This window comes from Juglans microcarpa x Juglans regia, chromosome 7D (genome assembly GCF_004785595.1).
Source record: "Juglans microcarpa x Juglans regia isolate MS1-56 chromosome 7D, Jm3101_v1.0, whole genome shotgun sequence".
Taxonomy (NCBI): Eukaryota; Viridiplantae; Streptophyta; class Magnoliopsida; order Fagales; family Juglandaceae; genus Juglans; species Juglans microcarpa x Juglans regia.
In genome coordinates this window covers 19,974,310-19,998,144 of record NC_054606.1, presented here as the reverse complement: position 1 = coordinate 19,998,144, position 23,835 = coordinate 19,974,310, and the positions used below count along the sequence as shown (strand labels likewise).

The 23,835-nt window shown below is 33.4% G+C and overlaps 1 protein-coding gene across 1 annotated transcript; it reads left to right on the top strand.

The window, feature by feature from the left end:
* Positions 1-9,487: 9,487 nt before the first annotated feature.
* Positions 9,488-12,755, top strand: LOC121239830. The gene is made up of 5 exons (XM_041137161.1): positions 9,488-9,910; positions 10,018-10,271; positions 11,563-11,774; positions 11,879-12,140; positions 12,302-12,755. The coding sequence occupies exons 1-5, from the start codon at positions 9,685-9,687 to the stop codon at positions 12,635-12,637; spliced, it is 1,290 nt and encodes a 429-aa protein (XP_040993095.1). The 5' UTR covers positions 9,488-9,684; the 3' UTR covers positions 12,638-12,755.
* The last annotated feature ends 11,080 nt before the right edge of the window (positions 12,756-23,835 follow it).

Sequence of the window (23,835 nt, the reverse complement as noted above, 5' to 3'; positions counted from 1 at the left end):
GAGGACGGGAAAATGGGGTCGATCTGATTCTAAGGTTGGAAGGGTGGCTGAAAGAGTTTGTGGAATTTAAACACACTAGAGTTTGTGAAGATATTTATGTGGAAAGTAGTGAGTAATAGCTTACCTACAAGACAAAATTTAGCTACAAGAAAGGTGGTGGAAAACTCACTTTGTCCAATGTGTGGTCTGGAAGAGGAGTCTGTATGTCGTGTATTATGGAGTTGTAGTGCAGCTGCAGATGTGTGGGCTGAGAATTCTAGTCCTATACAAAAGTGGCACCGAGATGAAGGGGATTTCCTTTGTCTGTGGTAGTTGATGGAGGAAAAGTTATAAAGTGAAGAGTTAGATGTTGTGGCAACAATTATGAAAAATATTTGGCTGAGAAGAAATAATTATGTGTTTGAGGGTAGATTCAAAAGGCCTACTAAGTTGTTTATACAAACTCAAGAAAACCTCTCAAAGTTCAAACAAGAGCAGGTTGATAGTAGTAGGTAGAGAAATGGCAAGACAGTGGAAAGAGGATAGGCTAGTTGGAAGATGCTAGAAGCTGGTTTTGTAAAAATAAATTGGGATGCGGCTTTGGATTCAGAAAATAAGAGAATGGGTATGGGAGTGGTGGTGAGGGATGAAGAGGGAGAAGTGTTAGTATCCCTGTGCAAGGCAATAGAAGGTATCAGTAACCCAACTCTTGTAGAATTACATGCTTTATGGAGGGCTCTAAAGTTGTGTGCTGAGTTGAATTGGACAAAGGTCATATTTGAAGGAGATGCATTGGCAGTGATTAAATCTGTAAATAGCTCAAGAAGCAGCTAGGAATGGAATGGACATATAGTTGAAAATATAAAACAAATTTTATACAATAGACAGGATTGGAAAATACAACATACTTATACAAAGACTAACAAAGTAGCTCACTGTTAGGGAAGAGTTGGGTAGAAGAAGGGCCTTGGACATATATACTTTTGTATGTTAGGACAAACTGTGTAATGGTTAGTTTTTAATGAAATATAGAATGGAGGTTTCTGTTTAAAAAAAAAAAACATTTGAAGCTTTGGCACAATTCAATCTAAGTCGCAATCCAAGAAGAAGGAATTAAATAACTTATTAGCGGGCCCTCCATCCTTATTTTTCAGATTTGTTTGACTTTCCTTAGACATGACATTCATCATTTATTAAAACGTGAAAAGTTAACGTGAAAACAAAGGTCAAAGACATTATAGTTAAAATTGGGTGATTAGAATTCTAAGTTCTTTCATCAAAAAGCTTCTCAAAGACGGTCAAAAAATTTTATCTTTATTTCTTAGCTTCAAGATGATTATGGGTGCTTGATAGAGGGAAGGGCGTTAGATTCTTTGGTATTATCATATTTCCAACACTTATTTGCATATTCTAATCCAACATATATGGAGTTTGTGCTTGAGACTGTCAATCCAAAGGTCACGGCAGCAATGAATAGTGATCTTTTGAAGCCTTATTCAACTGAAGAGATACGATATGCTTTATTTTAGATGCACCATCTTAAGGCACCAGGGCTTGATGGTTTGTGTCCACTTTTTTACCAAACATATTGGCACATTGTAGAGAGTTTGGTTACACGGCCAGTTTTAGACTCTTAAAACAATAGTGTAGTACCACCTACTTTAAATAAGACTTTTATTATTCTTGTATAAAAAAAGAATAGGATTGAAAAAATTACAGAATATAGGCCTATTAGCTTATGCAATATAATTTACAAAATCATTGCAAAAGTTATTGTTAGAGCTTTCTCATTGACTTAGCCAAATGTAAATGCAAACTAAAATTTGGCTAAGAATCCCTTAAAAAATGGTCTATGTTAGAAGAGGTAAAAGGCAAATATTTTGTTTGCTAGCTATAGTCACTCTGTATGTTTGTATGGTTACTGTTCACCCTCCATTGAATAATTTATATTAATTTCTCTCATTTTGTTGCTACATAACAGTTGCATCACTAATTATTATATATATATATATATAGGTGCTTGGGTTCATACAATTTATAATGGGTTTGAATTGCAAAATATGAGAAAAACAAATTAGATAAAAAATTATAAAAAATATTAAATTAATAATATTTTTTTATTATTTTGGCTAATACATAGATAATCCAATGTGAGAATGTCTTGTGAATGGAATAGACAAAATGCAAAATATGTTATTTTAGTCAAATTTTAGCTTTGCCTTTGCCTAGGCCAATGAGAATGCTCTTAATAGGCTTAAAACCATTTTACCTTTGTGGTGTCAGATAGTCAAAGTGTTTTTATCCTGGATAGGCTTATAACAGATAATGTTCTTGTGTCATTTGAAATTGTTCATTGCATTCGTAAAAGGAAGAGAGGGCGTAGTGGTGTGATGTCATTGCAGTTGGATATGAGTAAAACGTATGATCGGGTGGAATAAAGTTTTCTTGAGAATATCCTGTTGAAGCTTGGTTTTGGTAGAAGATGGGTGTCTCTTGTATTATCTTGCATTAATTCAATCTCTTATAAGGTGCTTATTAATGGTGTGCCTACTTCTTTATTTACTGCATCTCTGGATTCGTGTCAAGGCCATCCATTATCTCCTTACTTGTTTATTCTATGTGCTAAGGGGTTGTCTTCTCTTCTTCAGGTTGTTGAACATAAGAAATTGATTTTTCAAAACTTGTCCTAGAGCTCTTGTTGTTACTCATTTGCTTTTTGCAGATGACAGTTTATTATTTTGCCAGGTTACTTGTTTCCAAAATGGAAGTTTGAAGCAGTTATTACAAGTTTATGGGTTGGATTAAGGACAACAGATAAATATGGACAAATCTGAACTTTTTATTAGTCCTAAAACAAAACCTAAGGAAATTGATGCAATTATGGCAATTTAGAATATAAATTCTTTACAACCTCATGATTGGTAATTGGGTCTTTCTTCTTTTATTGGACGGTCAAAATGTAAAACATTTAAGGAGTTAAAAGATAAGGTTTGGAATAAGTTACAAGGCTAGAAGGAATAGTTGCTTTCACAAGCGAGTCGAGAAGTATTAATAAAAGCTGTTGGGCAGGCTTTACCTACCTACACTATGAGTTGCTTTTTATTACCAAAATCCTTTTATCAAGACTTAAAAGGTTTGTTTGCTAAATTCTAGTGGGAACAACAACAATCTGAACGGAAGCTACATTGTTTTCATTGGTCAAAGATGTGTGCTTCAAAGTTGCGGAATGGTATGGGTTTCAAGAACCTTGACCTTTTATTTTGGCTTTGTTAGCAAAACAAGGTTGGTGGATAATTCAAAATCCTAATTCATTATTATATTGAGTTTAGAAAGCTAAGTATTTTCCTACTACAGATTTTCTACATTTACATTTGGGTAGGAAGCCCTGATATGTATGGAAGAGTATTTGTGCCGCTAAATCTCTCTTGATATCTGGAGGTATTTGGAAGATAGGGACGGGTGATAGTGTTAGAATTAATTAGGATAAATGGGTCCCTATTTTCTAGTTACCTCAATCCCTTCTACCTAATCATGTTCTTCAAGACGATTCGAAAGTTAATATGTTTATGCATCAACATAATGGAGTTAGGATGTGGAGTTGATACAATCTATATTTCCTCCTTTTATTGCTAATGTTATTATACAGCTTCCTTTACTTCCGAGAGCATGGAAAGATAAGTTTGTATGAACAGATACTAAAAATGTTTTATATTTGGCAAAATCTGGATATCATCTTGTTGTGACATTATTTTATTCTACTATTGGTTCTAAAAGTTCTTGTCATCATGGTTCTTCACCCTTTTAGTGTCAATTCTGGAATTTAGGGGCTTATTTGGAAGATGGGATGGTTTTATCTTATCTCGTCTCATCTCATTTATTTCTCAAACATTATTCAAACTCAAACACTTTTCAATTTCAAATCTTTAACTTTTTCATCTAATCATTATAGTTTTCTCAAACGTCCAAACAAAATATAAAAAATAATCAACTTTTCAAATCTCAAAACAAAAATAATATTAAAAATTTATATTATAACAGTATTTTTACTTTATAATATTTTTATTCAACTTTTTCTCTTCTTTTCCAAAATCTCATAAAAAATCATAACTCAAATATTTTCACTACTATTCACAGATTTTTCATCTCATCTCATTCCATAAGCATCCTAAATCTTCCAAATAAAGTTTGAAAAATTTGGATGTCATACTTGTAAGGATAATCTACCAACAAAATTGAATTTGCTAAGGAGGGAGCGTTCTTTCTAGTGCGGCTTGCGCTCTTTGTATGTTGATAGTGGGAGATTAGTGTCACACTTTTTGGGGTTGTCCATATGTGAAAAATTTGCTAGCAGTACGTTGTCCTTTTGTTCTAGCTTTTTTTAGGACTATTGATAATTATTTTGATTTGGTATGGGCTTTGATGCAATCTGTTTTCACTTTAGTTCCTCGATTCATTACTATTTCTTAGAGTGTTTGAAAATATAGGAATATGAAGTTATTTTTTAATTCTAATTGTATGCTTTAAGATGTTGATAATTGCTTGGCATATATTGAGGGATACACTACCATTAAATTGCATAAATTGATTGTACGAAACGAAACTATTCTCTCTTGGAAACCTCCCTTGCCAAGTATGGTCAAACTTAATTTTTGATTTTTTTTTTTTTTGTTACGATCTTCTCATTCTAGGGGTGTGGGGGCTATTCTAAGAAATGACAAAGGGAATGTTTTATTTGCTTTGTGTTGAGGCGAGTTTGAGCTGTTTGAAGTAGAAGACATTGAAACTTTGGCTACTTTGAAGGGTTTATAAATAATCTTGCATTTGAGTTTTTCTACTTTAGTATTGGAATGAGATTTTTAATCTGTGATTGAAAATTTGGCTCCAAGGACCTTAACTTTTTCAAACAGGAGAATATTCTTTATGAGATACAAATGCTTCTATTTTCTTTTGAGGAATCTAATGTATTTCATGTTGGGAGGCAAGGAAATGAAGTAGCTCATTTACTTGCGAGTTCCACTCGTCTTATGGATAATACATTTCAGTAATAGTCTCAATCTCCAAATTTTATTCAGTCTAGAGTCTTATTATATGCAGATTTTATTCTTGATCAAGCGCTCTTATTGTGCTATTTCTCTCAAGTTTTCATTTCATCTTATATCTTATGATACAACAAAATAAGTAAAGATGTATCTACGTTGTCCTCCAAAAGTGTCCCCCAAAATGCTTCCTAGTGCATTTTATTTTATATTTTTTTACATGCTAAATAAAAAAAAAAAAGACACAAATTCACTAATAATAAAATTTTTAAACATTTAAAAAATAAAATCAAAATGCACTCGGAAGCACTTTGGAACACACTTTTGGAGGGAAAACTATTATTTTCCTCTAACAAAACTTGTTGCACCATTTTCAATGTAGCCTCAATCAAGCCACCTCGGAGATGACTCTTGCCACCATCCACCATAGGAGTTAGTCACCTCTGAAATGATTTAAGCCACCAAAGCAGGCGTTCTTGGTGGTGGGGCCAAAGTTTACAACCCTTTTGACTCTACATTTCCTCCCACAAAGAGGGAGGATGGGTTTTTTTTTTTTTTTTTTTTAAGAGTTTTTCTGTTTTTATTCTAGTTTTTTGTTGAATTATTTAGAAATTCTTTTGTTTTTATTTTTTTAATATTTGAAATTCCTTATATCTTTTCTTGAATTATGTTCTCAATTTTTATAAATTTTTTTCTTTTTTAAATAATTTTATAATTTACAATTTTTTATAAAGTAGTTGGCATAGCATTTTGCACCACGTGTTAAAGTCTAATTAGTTGACACTTGGCAACAAGCCGTTAGTGCATAATTGAAGGTAATTGGGGGGAGTTAATTGCAAAAAGTTCAAAATTCAATTATTAAAATGTTGAAAAAATTGGAAATCAATTGAACTTTTTGCAGCGGCGTGAAAATTTGGAGACGGGTTTTACATTTAACCCAACTTTATTTTATATTTTTAATAAAATAGATGACGACCTATTTATTTTTGAATCACGCGTTAAATCCTGATAGGTTAGCACATGACACTAATGCATGTGACATCCACGTCATTAGTGGATCTAAGGGAAATGAGTTTGAGTAACGTTATATCGTCGGTGTCTAAACATTACGTCTGAGTAATCAGATATTTTTAGATATTTTGTAAATAGTAATAAAGAAATAATAATAAAATATTAAATAATTATGAAAAATTAGTAAAAATAATAATAAAATAATAAATAGTTGTGAAGCATTCTAAAAATACTTAAAAAAAAAAAGAGTAAATTCTATAATATTTATTTAGTTTTTAATATTGTTTGATAAATACGGTAGGATGTACATTATATGTCTATTCACCTAAACAGTAGTCCTTTAAATAGAAACTCCATATCATCCATATCTGTCTCAAACAAATAGATATTTTATATACATACAGAGATACATACATACATACATATATATATATATATAATTGATCATATTCTTAACATTATGATATTATTCACGGATCACATTTGGGATGTGATAAGTAGTATGGTCCAGATAATAAATAAGAAAAATATAAATAAGATTTTATCAGATTATTTCTAAATCCGCAATTGCTCCTCAAATTATTAGAAGTTCTGGATCTATATAGAAATCTTATAAAATAATATAGTTTAATGTGATATATTAGATATATTTTATAATAAAAAGTATTTTATAACATTATATACCACATCAAGATATATATGTCAGTTTGTAAATTTATTTTTATATATTTATAATTAATCAATTTCATTAAAAATTGACATAAATACCCTTCATGATAAGCTTAAAATCTCAAAAAGTGAAAAACATGGTAATTTCTTAGAATTATTAAGAGTGTGTTTGGATGTTGAAGTGAGTTGAGTTGAGATGATAAAATATTGTTGAAATATTATTTTTTAATATTATTATTATTTTGAGATTTAAAAAAGTTGAATTGTTTATTATATTTTGTGTTAGAATTTGAAAAAGTTGTAATGATGAGTTGAGAGTAGTTCAAGATCTAAACAAAGCCTAAAAGCTGTAAATATATGAAAAAAATTGAAAATTAATTTACTTTTCGGAATAGTGACTTGGACCTAACTTGACAAAGACCTCAAATATAAGACCCATTACCTATAAATACAAGAGAAATGAAAGAAAACAAACGTAATAAACAAATTTAGAAGGCATCAGAATCAAGAGGTGCTCTCAAAATTCATAAAAATAGAAAAATGATATATACACAATATAATAATATTATAAAATGAAAATATTTTTATAAAATGATGTTATTTTTAAAAGATATTTTATAAAAATATCCTTCATTTAAAATAGAGTTGTATAAAATGTTATAAAAAAATATTATGTATAAATTATTTTTTAAAATAGTATATTAGAAGCTGTGAGAAGAGCCAGAAAGGCTGCCTTGAAACATAGTTCAAGAAAGTCTCCCTTATTTTATACATCAAACCTTGAGTTTCATCAATTTTTTTTTTACAAGTAACCTTGAGTTTCGTGTTAAGGCTAAGTTTGGATTGAGAAATATTTTTAATTTAATTTAATTTAATTTATTTTATTATTATAATTTTTATAAATTTTCACTTAAAATATAATAGATAATTCAACTTTTTTAAAAGTCAAAATAATAATAATATTAAAAAATAATCTTCTAACAATATTTTATTCAACTTTTAACTTTTAACTTTTATCTCAATTCATCTCATCTCAACTCACCATCCTTCATTTAAACAAAAATAACTTTCACAAAAATTCTAAGGAAAAACTCCTCACAAAAGTTTTAGATCATGTTTAGATAGTGAGATGAGATGAGATAGTTTTAGTTAAAAATTAAATAAAATATTATTATTATTTTTGAATTTAAAAAAATTTAATTGTTTATTATATTTTATGTAAAAATTTTGAAAAGTAATTATGAGATGAGATAAAATCATTTCTGTATCCACACATACCTTTATTTAACAAAATTTTAAATTTCTTTACTCACTTCACAAACATAATTCTACCCACCCACTTTTACCAAAACCAATCAAAACCCATCTCAAGTTTTGTAAAAAAAAAATTAAAAAAAAATGACAAAGTTCTTCAATTTCTAAACATGGCCTTAGTTTCAGGAAATAAATTGTTAGTATGTTTGCAGGCCAAGTTGTCCAGGAATATATTCTGGCAAAAAAAATGGAAGCTAAGGAAGAAGATGAAGATTCCTTTCAACATGGGCTGAAGTATTAAGGAAAGAAATATCGTCTTCTATAGAAACGTATGGAAATATAATAAGAAGTTGCAATCATATGTAGGAGAGGCCAGCAAGGAACTAAGATATAGAATATTCCCACACATTGGTATAAACCCAGAACCCCATGATGTCATTGTGTGGCATAAACCCCACCACACAAATTATAAGAATTAGAAAAAATTTACGCAATCTCTACCCACTACATTTTTTTTTTAATTTTTATTATTTTATTATTTTATTAAATATTTAATATATGAATAATAAATAGAAAAATTAAATTAGTTTTAAAAAAATAAACTCAAAAACAATTTAAAAAATTTTAAAAAATTTAAAAAATATAGTGTACAGAAATTGTGTAGCGTTGAGCCTACAAAACAAAATATCTTGCCGCGCCAAAAAAAAGAAAGATTGGAAAAAAAAAAAAAACACAAACTTTCCTCTTAAAATATTGAATATAAACCTACAACCTTTGCAAAAAAAGAGATTCCTTGCCTCTTTTATGTTTGTGTTCAAACTCTTTCTTTATAGAATTTAGTAATAAATCTCTTGATATATATACCTTAGATAGTACATAACTGTTGTTTCACATGCATAATCTTGTATAGATTCATGTTAACCAGCTCTATATGTAAGAAAAGAATGATTAATTCTCTCCGACTTTGAGATAGAATCAGTTCACTCTTAATTACAGTTCCAACTAGTTAGAAAGAATGTTTTGCCTTTGAAACATCATCAAAGTCGAAAAACAAAAAAAAAAAAAAAAAAGCTGCTTCTTTGTGGAGAAGTGAGTTTGTGCTTTTCTGTTTGTAGGGGTTGAAAAACTACACAACCCCACAAAAAAAAAAAAAAAAAAAAAAAAAAACTAGTCTTTTGGTAACAAAAAATTCTCGACATAAGTTTTATATTCTGTATACTATTTAAAAATATGTAATTTTACTCTTTTACTCTTATATATGAAATACGAGGATAAAAAAATAAAATTATATATTTTTTAAATATTGTCTGTTTGTAGGGGTTGAAAAACTACATAACCTCACAAAAAAAAAAAAAACTAGTCTTTTGGTAACGAAAAATTCTCGACATAAGTTTTATATTCTGCATATTATTTAAAAATATATAATTTTATTCTTTTACTCTTATAAATGAAATATGAAGATAAAAAAATAAAATTATATATTTTTTAAATAGTGTATAGATTATAGAATTTCTGTATAGTACGGATCTTTGGTAAAATTCCCTTTCTGAGTTTTTCTCCAGCTAGAAACGGTAAAGGGAACTGAAAGGATTTGCTATATAAATACATACTGTGGGGTTTATTTTATTCATTTTTATTTTCCTATTTTTTGGCAGCACAAACCGGAGCAACCTTAAAGGTACATCGGACCACAAAACGGAGCAACCATAATATTTGCAATAGGAGGCCGTCAAAAATGCCCATTCCTCAGACCCTTCACAGGGTGTCCACAAAAGTTAAAAAATTTGTAAGGAGTGGACATTACAGGCTGAGAGCAGGCAGTCAAAATCCTTGCCACCCCCGCGGTGAGAAGAACTTAGAAAAGCCAGCTTCCATCGGCAAGTCAATAGAGAAGGAAAAAGAAATCAGACATCATTTTAATCTTTGGGATCCTCTGAAACAGAAAACAAAGTCTGTATCAGGTATTAAGCTCACTTCTATCCCCTTTGTCTTCTTCTTTCTGGGATTTTGCTGTATGATCATTTCGGTTGGAAAGATGTCAGCCAGATCTACCCTTTTATTCCCTCAGGAATGGTTTCCAAAACGGCCGTTGTCTTGCTAATGGGTCTTCTGGGAATGGTTTATCAGGCAACCCAACTGCCCCCGCCACTAGGCACTGGGTCGGCGGAGGATTCTCCTTCGACCTCAACAAGAATCAGGCTCAAAGATGGAAGGAACCTGGCTTACAGAGAGAGAGGTGTCCCCAAAGAGAAGGCAAAGTACAAAATCATTCTTGTGCACGGCCTTGGTAGCTCCAAAGAGATGAATTTTCTGGTACCCCAAGTACGTTAATCAATCTCTCTTCTCAATCTACTTCAAGAGAATCTGAAACTTTCGACATTCTCTGTTGGATTGCACCTGGGTAGAACCAAAAAAGAAAAAGAAAAATTAGGGTTCGTATTGGTAAACTGTCTGCGTTGGATAAATAATGACAGAAAACTGTTGGAACTTATAGAAGCTGTTCAGAAAACATATACGAAACGCCAATGATACCAGCCTTTCACATGTGTGAATATAAAGGAAAATAGCGGCCGAAAGGCCTGGGAAGTAATTTTGATCACTCACTTATGCACATATCAAGGTGTGTATATCAAACAAAATCTATGCTATAAAGATACTTTAACTGTTTCCGATTGATTAGGTATTATTATAATCAATTCGTACCAGGTCTACAATTGAATCCGGATCTATCTACCAGTAAGGTGTCAGTTCAATCTATGGAAAGACATAACCTTGAAAATTTGCGTTTATTCTAGCTCTATTCTTGAGTGTCTTCTCTCTGTAGCTGCTCAATATATCAATTTCAAATGAAATTGATCAATGAGCAGTGGTGTCACCTGATTGTTCAGTATTTATATTAAAGCATATGGTGTAGTACTAGAGGAAACCTGAGTTCTTAGGTTAAATGGATTCTTATTCATTTGCAAGTAATTGATCTCTGAATTGCGGTAAATGCTTTATTTCATAATTGTCACCTGGTTTTCCCTCCTATCTGCATCTGGGATACTAAGCCTATTTCTGTTGCAAAACATTTGTCTAGTTCATTCTAAAAGCTCATATTTGCATTTTCTAATAGGGGAAATATTAGTATTTTGTGTTACATAGAAGGCATGAATTCTTAAAATTAATATTCTTAATCCAACTTAGTATAAAAATGTCAAAACCACTAATTTCTCTGTCAAGGATAATGGAAACTCCCACTGACTAGCTGGAAACTCATAGATGTCATTAATGTCTTATTAAGTCCTGAGCTTCCATTGTATATTTCAACTGTAACCTCATTGAGTACCTTCTAGTCCAATCTTAACTTAAAATTAAAATCAACTTAGCCAAAAAAAACCCATTTTTAGAACCAATCATAAAAAGGTACTTTTATTTTTTATTTTTATAAAAAAAGAACAGCCGAAAAATAATTTATATATGTTGTCATTATTGCATGGATTAGTGGGTTTGTGTCAGTAGTTTGGAAGAGGAATTGGGGTGTGTTTCACAGCTTTTGGGACTTTCAAATTTGAAACTCGTTCTTTTGGAGGTTGCTTTACTTGTACACGGCTTGTTTCTAATCGTTTTGCAGGAACTAATAGATGAGTTGGGCATATACTTTCTGCTATATGATCGGGCAGGATATGGAGAAAGTGATCCAGACCCAAAGCGCACAGTAAAGAGTGAAGCTTTTGACATTCAAGAACTTGCTGACCAATTAGAGTTGGGATCCAAGTTTTATGTGATCGGAGTCTCAATGGGATCATACGCCACATGGAGTTGCCTCAAATACATACCAGACAGGTAAAACACTTTCTTTAAACTTCTAGTTTCAATAGTTTTCTTCCCTCCTGCTAGGTCACGTCAGGAGGCAACTATTAAATTTTGCCTCAAAACCAATTTTCCAGGCTAGCTGGTGTGGCCTTTGTAGTCCCAGTTGTGAATTATTGGTGGCCTTCACTCCCTCATAGCCTGATACGGGAGGACTACAGGAGGAAACTTGTTCGGTGGTCAATCTGGTTTGCAAATTATGCGCCTGGACTACTGTACTGGTGGGTGACTCAGAAATGGCTCCCTTCAACTTCTGTCCTTGAAAGAAACCCATTATTCTTCAATGACCGAGACATCGATATTTTGAAGACTATATCAGGGTTCCCAATGCTCACCCAGGTAACTGCATTTTCCATCTGCAAGAAAGCTGGAAGGAGAGAGGTTCTTGGTCCTGTAGTCAAGTGATTCATAAATAAATAGAAAATTTATGAGTTCCAAGTTTTATACTGGGAAGTTGTGTTTTATGATGATTGTGATAAACATTTTATTTCAACCTACAGGATAAGATACGAGAACGAAGTGTTTTTGATACTCTTCGTCATGACTTTATGCTGGCTTTTGGCAAATGGGAATTTGACCCAATGGATATAAGGAATCCGTACCCTAAAAATGAAAGCTCTGTGCACATATGGCAAGGTTACGAAGACAAGGTCGTGCCTTTTCAACTCCAAAGATTTGTTTCTGGGAAGCTACCCTGGATTCGATATCATGAAGTTCCAGATGGTGGGCATTTAATTGTGCATTACAATGGTGTATGTGAGGCCATTTTAAGGGCGCTTTTACTTGGAGAAGAAGCAATTTTATATAGACCCAGAAAAGCCAAAGTTCTACCATGAAGTTGTCATAACTTCTCATCATCCAAATTGTTGATTGTGTAGGTGATTGATTTTTTTTCTTCTTTCAGAGATTGACAGATATGTACATTACATTTGTTACTGAAAAATTTGAATGTTATAATCACTGTTTCTATAGATTTTATACATATATCCTTGGGCCCAATAGACTTCTGTAATAGACCTCATATATCTGGGACTGATTGCGAGAGAGAGAGAGAGAGAGATTTGAATCTTTGTTGGATTTCTTAACTACTGAAATTGAACTTTCCAATGAAGTTTCAGGACTTGGAGCACCTCATAATTTGAAAAGAAAAAAAAAAAAAAAAAAAACCAGAACTCACTAAAGATCATGACAGTAGACTTGTTGAGGTGAAGGGTTAGTATTGAGCACGGGCTTCATGCTTTCTGCAGTTCTTACAAACATGTATGGCTATGCAAACGATGTTAGTTTTTAAACCTCAAAATCAGCAATTTTAATCTCCCATCATACATGCTTAATTTTAACGCTTAACAGGAGGAATATGGAATATTAGCTCTGAATATTCCATGAAAAGATTCCGATGGTGCCATTAAAGAAATTGGATATGCAGTTTGGAACTTAGATGCGGTCAATATTCATCAATTTTGATTAAAAATAAATAAATAAAACGATTGGAATATTAAGTCTGAATATTCCACGAAAAGATATCTCTCTCCATTAATACTGGTGTTCTAGCAACAAGTGATTTACTGTAGAAAGACAGGATTTTAGAGCATCGCCATTATCATCGGCTTAAATTTGTCACAGTTGCATATGTTGGCATTATAGAGAAGTTAGAACTATGATGTAGCTAATTAAAGCATAAGATCACATAAAAAAAAAAAAAATCCAAGTATGCATGTGCAGTAAAAATGTGAAAAAAAGTGCCTACATTCAGCATATATATAAGAAATCACAAGTAGAAACATCCGGATTCTGAAAGGAATCTTCTATTCTATCCGTACCGTAAGCCAAATATATATATAGAATCTTCTATTCTATAAAAAAGTGCCAACATTCAGCTATGTTTGTCCAGATATTTTATGTGTTTTTGTTTAAAAGTTTGGAAAAAAATTATAATGATTAGGTAATAATTATAAGAAAAAGTTGAAAATTAAAAATTAAAAAATGTCGTGTTTGAGTAATATTTGATAATGAAATATTTGAAGATATTTAAGAATACCTGTTAACAATTGTATTCCCAAACAGACTTAATATGTAACTTATGTTTTTATATTAAATAAATACTCCTTTATATGTGGACCCTATTAGTATAATAGAAATATATTGTATTCTTCGACTTTGCCTCCACATATCTCATAAATCTCTTAGGCCCCGTATGGATACAGAAACGGTTTCATCTCATCTCATCTCATCATTATAATTTTTCTAAATTTTCATACAAAATATAATAAATAATTCAACTTTTTCAAATCTCAAAATAATAATAGTATTAAAAAATAATATTCTAACAATGTTTTATTTTATTTTTAATTTTTATTTAAAATCATCTCATTTCTTCTAACTTTTTTTTTATGCAAACATATACTTCCTTCATTAATACCAAAAAAAATCAGTCATTACAATGTTTTTCCACAAGTATATCATTAGCAATTTCTATTGGACTATCCTCTATCCATACCCTTTCATCAACAAAATTAAGAGCTAACCTTGCTAGTTTGTGCGCTGTGTTGTTTGCTTCTCTATACACAAAACGTAAATCCCAGTTCAATCTCACATTCATAACTCTCCTCACATCATCAATAATGCAACTATACTCAACCCCTATCTCTTCCCCACTCTTAGTAGCATTCATTATTAATAATGAGTCCCCTTCCAACAAAACATCTGATAATCCCAATTCAGTACAAAAGATTACTACCCTCCTTAAACCCAGGGCTTCAGCTACATTCGAGTTAATGTTATGATTGAATATGGAGCAAAGGCAAGCAAGTATCTCTCCATTTGAGTCCCTAACAACCACTCCAATTCCCACCCAATTATTATTGGCATCCACAGCAGCATCCCAGTTTGCTTTCACCACCCTTTCACCTGGTTTTTCCTATTTAGACACACTTCTATCATCATTTCTCCTCACCTGGTTTTTCTGTAGTTGGTCCTCGACCATCTTGAACTCTCTTAGTCCCTGCATTGCAGTAAGAATAATAATTCTCGGGTGATCAATTTTTTTTTTTTTTTCATACAGCATTGTGTTTCTTCTCATCCAAATCTTTCTCATAATACAAGCTACCATCTCCACCTTTCTACTTTGAGAAAAGCATTGAGTTTCCCCCACAAATCTTCAAACACAAAATCTGAAGCACACTATTTATGCACTGGACTTTCACATTCAGCCCACACATCTGAGGCAGCTCCACAAAGCATGCATAATTGATTCAGGTTCTCTCTCGCATATTGGACATCTATCAGACTCAATGATATGTTTCTTGTACAGATTTAGTTTTTTAGGTAGCAAATTATGAGCTGCCCTCCACAGGAAATGCTTCACCACATTTGGGACATTTAACCCCCATATCAGCTTCCATCCATTCCCAGCCTTATTTCCCCTTGAAGTTTCCCCTTTCCTCTTCCTCATACTTTCATGTTCTAGATGATAAGCACTCTTAACAGAGAACTTTCCATCCTTTGAGCACCCACACACCAATCTGTCTATTGTTCCCCATTTACTCAAGGGAATCCCACATATAGTTTTAGCTTCCTCACCATTGAAAGTGTCAAAGATCAGGTCCTTTTTACACACCCCAGCTTCAATATCAATAAGTTACTGCACTTTTGCATCAGCAGGCATATTTTTAATTGTTGATTGTACACAATGGGAGGTTTGAGTTGGTAGCCACTTATCCCTCCAAATACTTATATTACTTCCATCTCCCACTCTCCACAAAAGCCCATTTTTTAACTAACCCCAATGAAGATCACAAGCTTCTCCATATAAATGAAGACCCATACCCTAGATTTGCATCAACTATCCCCACCCTCTTAAAATACTTCTCTTTCATTATCTTTGCCACTATGGAATCAGGTCGTTTCAGAATTCTCCAGCATTGCTTTGCAAGCATTGTCTTATTAAAGCCCTCAAAATCTCGGAAGCCCAAACCTCCATTACTTTTTTATTCTCCCATATTAAACCAACCTCTCCAATGGATCTTCTTATCATTCTGTTTATGGCCCCACCAGAATCTTGCCAAGAGGGATGCTAGTTCCTTGCAAAGTCTTTGTGGAAGTTTAAACACACTCATAGAAAATGTAGGAATTGCTTGAACCACTACTTTCAATAATATTTATTTTCCTGCCTGTGAAAGGAAAGAGTTCTTCCAGCTGCTTAGTTTAGCCCAAACCCTTTCCTTCAAATTCCTGAAAGTATTATATCTTGATCTACCAACCATGGTTGGGAGACTAAGATATTTTTCATAACTTCCACAAATAGAAACCCTTGATGCCCTCTGAATAAGTGCTCTAGAAGCTCCAGTCGTATTTGAACTAAAAAACATAGAAGTTTTCTGCATATTTAGGCATTGACCCGAGGTTTGTTCATAATTCTTCAGTAGATTTTTAATTCTCATCCACTCCTCTAGCTTTGCTCTTCCGAAAATTACACAATCGTCAGCAAAGAGTAGGTGGCTGATCCTTGGTCCCCCTCTTGAAACATTCACTCCCCTTATTTCTCCTCTAGCATCAGCTGTATTAATCAAAGAACTTAACCCTTCAGCACAAAGGATAAATAAGTAGGGAAAAATAGGATCCCCTTGTCTTATTCCCCTTATGGGTTTCAGAATTTTTCCGGGTTCCCCATTAACAAGGATTGAGTAGGTCACAGAAGTAGTACACCTCATAATCAGAGATACCCATCTATCTCCAAATTCTAACTTTCTCATTACTGCCTCCAAGTATCTCCACTCTATCCTATCATAGGCTTTTGACATATCTAGCTTGAGAGCCATGCTACCAATTCTACCTTTTTGTCTTGTTTTCATCGTGTGCAAAGATTCATAAGTTATCATCACATTGTCCATTATAAGCCTTCCCGGTATAAAGGCACTTTGGTTGCTTGAAATAATGGCAAGCAATACTTTCTTCAACCTATTAGCAAGTGTCTTTGAAGCAAGCTTATATAATACATTACATAAGCTAATAAGTTGGAATTCACTTGGAGCTGAGGGGATTTTAACTTTAGGGATCAAAGCTAAGAAAGTATTATTAATACATTCATCCAACACTCCCTCCCCATTTAGGAAATTCAACACAGCCCTACTCACCTCCTCCCCCACAATGCTCCAATGGGCTTTATAAAAACAAGCACCATAACCATCAGGATCAGGGGAATTCAGAGATCCCATGTGTTTCAATGCTTCCTCCACTTCAAGTTTTGTAAATTCCTTTTGTAGCTCTGGATTCATCAAGTCTGTCACTCTCGGTTCCAGCTCCTTCAGACACTCTTCAATAGCTTCTGATGTTGGTTGTGGAGAACAGAAAATTGAATGGAAGTAATCATAAAAAACCTCTTCAATCCCTTCTTTCTCTATCACCATTCTACCTTCAACATTTTTTATTTCCTTTATCTGGTTTTTTTTCCTCCTCTAAGTAGCACATGAGTGGAAAAATTTGGTGTTTTTGTCACCCAATTGATACCATGTTTTCTTAGCTCTTTGTCTCCATTTTAAAGCTTCATGCTCCAACAAAGATCCCATCTCCTCTTGTAGCTTTCTAATTAGTTCAAAATTATGTGGCCCCTCATTTTCTTGTTCCCTCTTCAACCTCTCGGTTTTTTGCTTTAAAATTAGAGCAGCCTCTTTCTCTCTTGACTTACTCCACCTAATTAAGTCTCCTTTACAACTATTCAGCTTTCCTTGGATATTTCTACCTGGATTTTGATCTGTTTCAGCCCTCATCCACACCCTTTCTACCACAGATACTCCCTCCTCATCCCTTGTCCACTTTGCTTCAAATCTAAATACCCTTCTTTTATTTTTATTCACAAAATTTTGTTGTCTCAAGTCTAGCAGTAATGCCTTATGGTCTGATTGAGATACTGTCAGTGCTTCCACCACTCTATCATAAAAAATTTCAGACCATTGGAGGTTAGCAACAGCCCTATCAAGCCTCTCCTTGGTAAAAGTACTATTCATATGCTTGTTGCTCCATGTGTATTTGTTGCCCTTCCACCCCAAGTCATAAATACTATTATCTTCTAAGGCTTTCCTAAAATCAACCATCTGAGCCTCTGGCCTAGGTCTTCCACCCATTTTTCAACTTGACATAAAATCTCACTAAAATCTCCAGTTACACACCATGGCTTATCACTCGAAGGATTTAACAAAGACAATAAATTTCATGTGTTTTTCCTTTTACTAACCTCAGGATGCCCATAGAAGCCAATGAGCAGCCATGGCAGCATCTTCTTTTCACTCATGATAGTAGCATTAATATGGTGTTGAGAGTAATTGAGTATCTCCACATCCGTATCCCTGCACCACAGCAATGCCAAGCCCCCTCTTCTGCCCAATGAGTCAACAACAAAGCATCATTCCCTTCCCAATCTCCTCTTGATTCTCTCAACATTACATGCTACTAGTTTAGTCTCCATCAAGAAGACCATATTGGGTTTCTTATCCTTCACCAACAGGAGAAGGTTTTGAACTGTCTGGGGATTCCCAAGCCCCCAGCAGGTCCAACTGAGTATTTTCATTGTTGTTGGTGGGGCTGACTAGCAGCCTCCACCAAAATCACATCGTTTCTAGGAGCCCCATCCTCCTCATGTACTTTTCCATTTTTCAGTACTCCCTTACTGCATTCATCAGGTCTCTCACTTCTCAGTCTGCGTTTTCCTCCAATTACTGAATCTCCTGCATCTTTCTTATCCACTACTCTAGCCCTTCGCTTCCACCTCCTTCTCTCCACTCCCATAAGTTTCAGTCATCTCTTTGTCATAGTCTAGTTGTTGGAATCTGGTCACTGCACAACAGCCCAGAGGCTCCTCAACTGTCTTTCCTCCCCTATCGACCCTTTCTACTTTCTCCCCTGTCTCAGAATTTTTATCAAGCACCTGATGTTCATCTTCACCCTTTGAGCCCTGTGACCCATTCCCCGCATCCTCAGTCTCCTTCTCACCCACAGTAGCGGACACATGATGAAAATCACCATCACTCTCACCCATTTTCTCACTAAACTTGTTACTAGAAGACTCCGAGGACTTCCCCCTTCCAGAATGGTTAGCCCAAAGCCATACTTTGTATTGGGATTTATCACTACTGCCTTCCATCTCCGTACAACTTTCTACACCATGATAAATTTTACCACATTTAAAGCACAATTTTGGGAGTTTCTCATAGCTCAACAGAATCCATATTCTGTTGCCCATCACGTTAGTAATTCGACCCCTTGTAATCTTTTTTCTCAGATCTATCTCGATTTTAACACGGCAGATAACTTCCCCAACCGATCTCATCTTCCCTTATATCTACTTCCACACTTCCAATCGTAGCTCCAATCTGTATCCCCACTTCTCTTGTCATACATGCCAATGGTAGATTGTTTAGATGTACCCAAACTCCTCATAGTCGAAGCTCATTTTCTGCGGGGGAGTTAGACCATCAAACGGCTTCAAGACAAAGAGCTGATTATCAAATAACCAAGGCTTACCTTCCAAAACTCTTTGTCTATCCTTCTGATTCTCAAACGATATTACAAACATGTTTGAAACAATATTATAGAAAATGAACAAGCCTCCCAGTCTCTAGATTTTGTTCATAGTAAATCTAATCACCTCTTTATTCACTTTTCGATTAAAAATTTTCCTACCAAACTTTTATTCCCCTTTTCTGTCCCCTTGCTCATATAATCTGCACTTACCTCAATCACTTCATTTTCCTCTTCCGTGAGCTTAAGTTTGTCCCATCCTTTCTCCAAATCCTCCATTGTCACCTTACCCCAACCTTACTGGAAAAAAATGCTAGGGCAGAGTCGTCCTCCCTCACTCAGCAGAGCAAGTCGAGACTGTTTCATTCACCTGGTCTTTCTCCACCGAGAGAGCATAGAGAATACTTTGCGAAGGGATCTCTTCTAACTATTCAAACATGGCCTTAACGGTGATATATATAAACTATGTAGGGGATAGATTTTATTTATTTCACACTTTCACTCATGTAAAGAGTACAAAAGAAGAATCATGATGGTAATATTCTTTATGTAATGAGTACTTTCGTTCCATATTACACTGCATTATACTTCGAGCAGTTCTGCACGTGACGGTCCCGATAAGAGTAAATTTTTTTTTATTCATTTTTTTATATTTTTAAATATTTTTTTTAGAAAAAAAATTACAATATCATTAAAAAATACTTCTTTAATTACTAAATAAATGAAAAAAAAAAAAAACTATCAAGATCCAATTGGGACCCAACTGTCGGTGTGATTAGCATTTTTGTTATACTTCTCGAACATATACTTAATGAGTAAATCAAATCTTTATGATTGAAATACCGATTAGTCATTCGCATTCATCTTTATGTTAATTTTCAATGGATAAATTAAATATATAATGTGCACAAACAAATGTTATTATGTAAGAGGCAAACTATATGTTTATGAGTAATACTAGATGAGTAATTCTATATACAATCATGAAATGCGTAAATGTCGCTCAATCGTTATGAAAAACAATGGGATCCACAATTAAAAAATTATTTTTTTTATGTGGGTCCTATGTTTTATTCACTTTTTCAAAGCGATTATGTAGCGGTTGTACAATTCATAGTTACAAATATATTTTCTTATACTAGATACAGTTTTAGGATATATAAATATCACACGCTCCTTTTGGTGGGATCCATTGTTAAAGAAATGATTTTTTATGTAAGGTTGCGTTTGTATGTTGAAGTGAGTTGAGTTAAGTTGAGTCGAGATGATAAAATATTGTTAGAATATTTTTTTTTAATATTATTATTATTTTAGAATTTGAGAAAGTTAAATTGTTTATTATATTTTGTATTGAGATTTGAAAAAATTGTAATGATTAATTGAGCTGAGTTGAGATGACTTATAGTTCCAAACGAAGTCAATTTATCCACCTTTTTAAAAAAAAAAGTGCACAAAATTTTCATATATTAAAACTGTAAATATTATTATTTTTTTATATTTATATACCAATTAGAGAGGGAAAAAGAATCATTATATGAATTAAATGAGTCTTGTATGCTCTCACAGGACTTTTATACTGTACGTACACTGTCAAATTTATAGTCATGGACTTTGTATTCTTTAATTCAACCATTATGTCCTCAATGAATATTTTATCTCTTATTATATTCTCTCACAATGAGGCATTTGATGTTGGTATCTTAATTCAGGAATTAATTGATTGCTAATATCAAAGAGAAATGCTATAAGGAAATCTTACATCATATACGTCTACCTAACTAATATATGATTTGTCGTTTTTGTCATTCTATTTAAACACGGACATATGTAAGTATTAAGATAGAATAATAAAAATGAAAAATCACATATTGATAAGATGGAGATATGTAGTGTAAGGCCTCTATATAGAATTTCTTATTACGAAAATGTATATAGTAGGTATAACTGCAACTTAAGTAAGAAAACTTACTACCTATTGCTGTGGAAGAATTGTGACCAGTTTTAGTTTTTAAGTCATTTTAATAGCAAATCCAAATGGGAGAATAATAAGATTCATAATTTTGCTAAATACCCTTGATAAAACTAGCAAAGTTGAAAGCTAATAAATAAATTATTTATCCCTTGTGGGCCAAAAGAATGTGTTTCTTAATGCTAAATTCAACTGTTTTATTTTAATTAAATTACAAAAATATTATATAACTTCATTGTGTATTGAGTCATTAAATTAATGGTTTAATTACTGCAAAATGACAAGATCCTTTGTGAAACTTTTCAAATAATCCTCACATGATTATCAAAATAAACTAGGATGTTTTGATACTCTAAAATCAATTTCTTCCTCAGATTTGACCAAAAAAATAAAACCATAGATGACAATAAGCTTTATGAAATTGAATTTTTATATGATAGTGAACATGAAATAGATTTCGTGGCTGCTCCTAAATCACTGTATTTATCATAACCTTAATAGAACCTTAATACAGGACTCACACGGTGAGGAAATATAGGATTCATTCACTTACCTCTACTGTTGGTCATAAAAGCACATGTAGTATGAAATACATATTAAGGTGGAATTCTCTTTCCAAAAAGAACTTATGTCTAATCTCAATACACCGTACAAATTTTAGTCTAATTGTTATTTCAGAGCATAACTCGAACCCCTTCCATTTGTTTGCTATTCAAAACGATCTCACATTTGGCTAAGCCATAGGCTACACAGATTGTGGGCTATCCAAATATGGTCTTAACAAATAACAAATACCTCATCCTAGACTAGCTAAGGCGACATACATATTTATGTCAACCATCTCTATATGCTACATAAGCATCGAGGAATACAATATCTCATCTCTGCTTACTACCTAAGTGTCAGAGGCGATCACTTGTGTGAGTGAGCCAATCTAAGCCTATTGACATACGTTTTTCATCATAATCCCAAAATTGATAGTGAATATTTGTGCTCACTAAATGCACATAATAGTGCTCACCATCATTATCATGTGCAAGATGAGCAATACTATAAGCTAGGGGTGCTACCCGCCCCCTACAGGGTAGGGGCACCCTTTCCCCACACCCCGCCCCGCATGGGGCGGGAGGTCGGGTTTTCACCCCCGTCTCCCACCTCCGCCCCCGGGACGCGGGGGCGGGGTGTAGGGAGGATTGGGAATCCGCCCCGCCTTTTTTCACTTAAAAAAAATACTACATTTATTTGATTTAAAAATTATTTATAAGTGTAAAAGTAATTAAAAATACACTTTTAGATCTAAATTATAAATTTAAATTTTGTAAATATGACTATAATTTAAAAACTATGTAATTTTTAAATTTGCTAGTGCATATTTTGTGTAAATTGTAGTGTATTAATTTTTAAACTATGTAGTTGTTAAATTTGTCAATCCATATTTTGTGAACAAGTCTAACAAATTGTAATATATATTTATATATACACAATTTGTAAAATATAAATATATATTTATGTTTATATATATATGTATAATATATATATATATATAAATGGGGGCGGGGGAAATGCGGGTCGGGGTTGGGCCCTCCTTGCCACCTGCCCCCGCTAGGAGCCCTAGATGTGGGGGCGGGGGGCCCCTCCCCCACATGGGTGGAGCAGGGTTGCCCGCCCCACCATGCGGGGGCAGAGCGGAAGCAGGGCAGGGCCCCGCTGCCCACCCCTACTATAAGTGAGATAAATCACATGGTTAACTATAAAAAATATTAAACCACAGCTCTCAAGTGGTGTTTAATGACCATTTCTCTCTATGTACAATCTCATGTGTAGTAACCTTCCCAAAAAATAACATGCGCCTACCAAGAGACTTTGTTTTTATATGGAAAGGCCTTTGCACAACCATGAAGTCAGTGATTCATCGCAAACCTCACTTAAGGTCAAACTCATAACATAAACCTTAGAGTCTAGTCAGCAAATCCAATTGTGACTTTTAAGAATCTACAAGGTGCCCATAAATCTTATTCAGCAAACTTAATTTGCAATTTCAGAATTTCATATGAATCTCTTGTACTCAACAAAGCATGTGAGATAACTATCCTTTATTTTTTATTAAGGGTAAATTGATAAGGTCTTTGCCCTTAAGGACGATCATGACAATCTAGCCATTATTTTTAATGATTTACCTAAACCACACCACAAACTCACTTAGTCAATTAAGTCAGATTTACACTCTAACGAAATCACAACCTCTAACTCCCATAACCAAATCATAATGGAAACACCAAGAAGTATAGACAAGTATAGATTCTTTGGTATTCACCATTTCATTAGTTGTCAATGGATTTTGAACAATAGCTCATAGAAACTATTTTTCTTATACATAGTCTCACAAGACATAAAATTTGAGTTACTTTCCACAAACTCATGTACACTACCTCATAGTACTGAAAGCCACTCATTAGGCCATAATTAATAATCTAAGACAACCAAATCGTCATCAACATTACTCGCATAGGAAGATTCTTTTATAGGATTGTCAATAGTGTTCAAAGAACCAAT